The sequence below is a fragment of the Loa loa genome (genome assembly GCF_000183805.2).
Source record: "Loa loa unplaced genomic scaffold supercont3.204, whole genome shotgun sequence".
Lineage (NCBI taxonomy): Eukaryota > Metazoa > Nematoda > Chromadorea > Rhabditida > Onchocercidae > Loa > Loa loa.
This window is the reverse complement of record NW_018108384.1, coordinates 17,512-19,739: the sequence shown is the minus strand read 5'-3', so window position 1 is coordinate 19,739 and position 2,228 is coordinate 17,512. Positions and strand designations below refer to the sequence as shown.

The window sequence follows — 2,228 nt, the reverse complement described above, 5'->3', positions numbered from 1 at the left end:
TGTGTGTCGTAACGTTGTAGACAAAGGGGGAGAGTTAAATTCTTTACTTGTAAATGGTAAGGATCACAAAAACGATACGATACTGCTGATAATGATGAAAGAAAAAAAAGAATCAACCAAACTGCTTGAGTGTAATGAAAAACTGGTCATCAAAAGCTCCCTGGACAACACTCAATACAGCTTATATACGGAAAAAGTGGGAGTGGTTTTGCTCCAAATATTTCAACAGATGTGATTTAAAACAAAGATCTAAGGCATGATTGATGATTGCATGGATAGATAATTTTTTATACTTTGGTCTCTCGCGAAATTGGAATTCGCGACAAGAAGTGCATTTTATGAAAGATGAAATGTTTCCAACAATTACCGGAGAGTTTTCAGTAATGAGGAGAATTAAACTGAAAAACTGATCATCGGCATTTTTCAGATGCAAAAACCTAGATCATCTCTCCGAATGCATTTTCTAATACTTTAGGTAATGGAGAATAATAGCATCTTTTCTCTACGTTTGAAGATGCAATGGATAAAGAAAAAATTAATAATATCGTTTATGTCTTAGAACATCAAAAGTTTTACAAAAGGAAAGAATCTTCTGATAAACATTACAAAAATATTCAATGCTTGATTTCTTTTCGATAGTTTCTGCTGATTGCAAGTTCCTCCAACTACAAAACGCTAGAATGACAGATAGCTGAATGGACAGTACCACATTCAGAAATTAAAATTATTTCTAAAATTTCTATGATGAAATGTCAATTCATATCATTTCCTTTGGGAAACATCATTTGAATCATCGAAATCGTACTTAAAAGAAAAAATTAAACAAGGTAGTTTAACAACTGCTAGCAAAAGCTTTTTTGATGAATTCTATCAGTTATACCCAGTATTACTAAAATAAGACGAAACAAGGGACCATGAAGTTATGATATGAATTGAGATTGCAAAAGAAATGTCGGAAAAAACCGAAGGAAGTTGTAATGTGTTTAAGCAACTAAAGGATTTGTTATACTGAACATTTCCGAGATAAAAGACTCATCACATTACACGAAAAATATACAATGTTTTTTCATATCTAAAGTGATAAGTTTGCTATCTAACGCTCAATCGTGAGAAAATGTCTTTTTCCTTTGATGTTGAGACTGTACACATTCGCTAAAATAATTCCCACGCAATTTCCTCTTGGACAAAAGGAAAAAATTAGAAAAAATTAATTCTGTATGTTACCTTAAACCCAACCTATTTATGAACAATGTAAGGGTTCCGAGAGCGAATTCTCGGCACTCTTCAGTAAAACTTCTTGATCGGACGTTATATCAATGCCATATTCGTCTCCTCTAACTCGACTAACCGTTTTGATTTAAAATTGCTGTACTATTCACATTTCGTCCTCGATTTTATATTACCTATTACTATTGTAGTATACTGTTTACTATAATTCTACTATTTAATAAACTTTTCTTTTGCAACTCACCACATTAACAACAAAAAACAATGAAACTTTCTCGACAGAAGCTTTCAAAATTGTAACAACCTGTTACTACTGATCGATTGGTTATCACACAGTAATCCAACCTTGGCAACCAGGTTGTTAATACAAAAAAATGATGTGATAGCAAAACACGTTAATGGACGCTCCGTGCAAAGTATATGACACGAAAATTGTCGAATTTAATGACGGGATATTGAGCAGATTCTGAAACTGAAAGAATCAATGCAGAATTAGAAAACGGCAGAATGGCAGCATCTATGGGTCAAACGGACAACAAAAGGGATTCTGGGATGAAATTAATCAAGAAGGACAGATATTCGCCGAACAACCGGAGTATGGATTTAGTAAAACAACACAACTAATATAAGAACTGACTTCGTGGAGCATTGGCAGATAATTAGTACTTGCACATGTGCTTTTGTAATATTAGTTGTATGTCTTATGGTTACTGATTATTAAGATGAAATTTAAATTCATTTCCTCCTTATTTTGTCCATCTTGTATTAAGAATTTGAATCACACGACAGTTTCCGAGGAAATTAGACTAACCATTTTTTTTTTCACACAACAAGGAACAAAAAATTTTAATCCAACATATTAAATTAATCGAAACAAATACCTCACGCTACATCTCTCACAATCATCTTTATTAAATTTTCTCTCTCCCTCTCTTTCTCTTGGGAATGTCATGAAAACAAAATTGCTAGTNTAAAAAACTGTTTGTATTTCCGATAAGTGA

General features: G+C 32.7%; 1 protein-coding gene across 1 annotated transcript; it reads left to right on the top strand.

The window, feature by feature from the left end:
- Positions 1-1,491: 1,491 nt before the first annotated feature.
- Positions 1,492-1,856, top strand: LOAG_14811 (hypothetical protein; the record flags this gene model as incomplete). The annotated part of the gene is made up of 2 exons (XM_003150305.1): positions 1,492-1,523; positions 1,718-1,856. 2 exons carry the CDS (start codon positions 1,492-1,494, stop codon positions 1,854-1,856), a joined length of 171 nt encoding a protein of 56 aa, XP_003150353.1.
- Between the last annotated feature and the right edge of the window lie 372 nt (positions 1,857-2,228).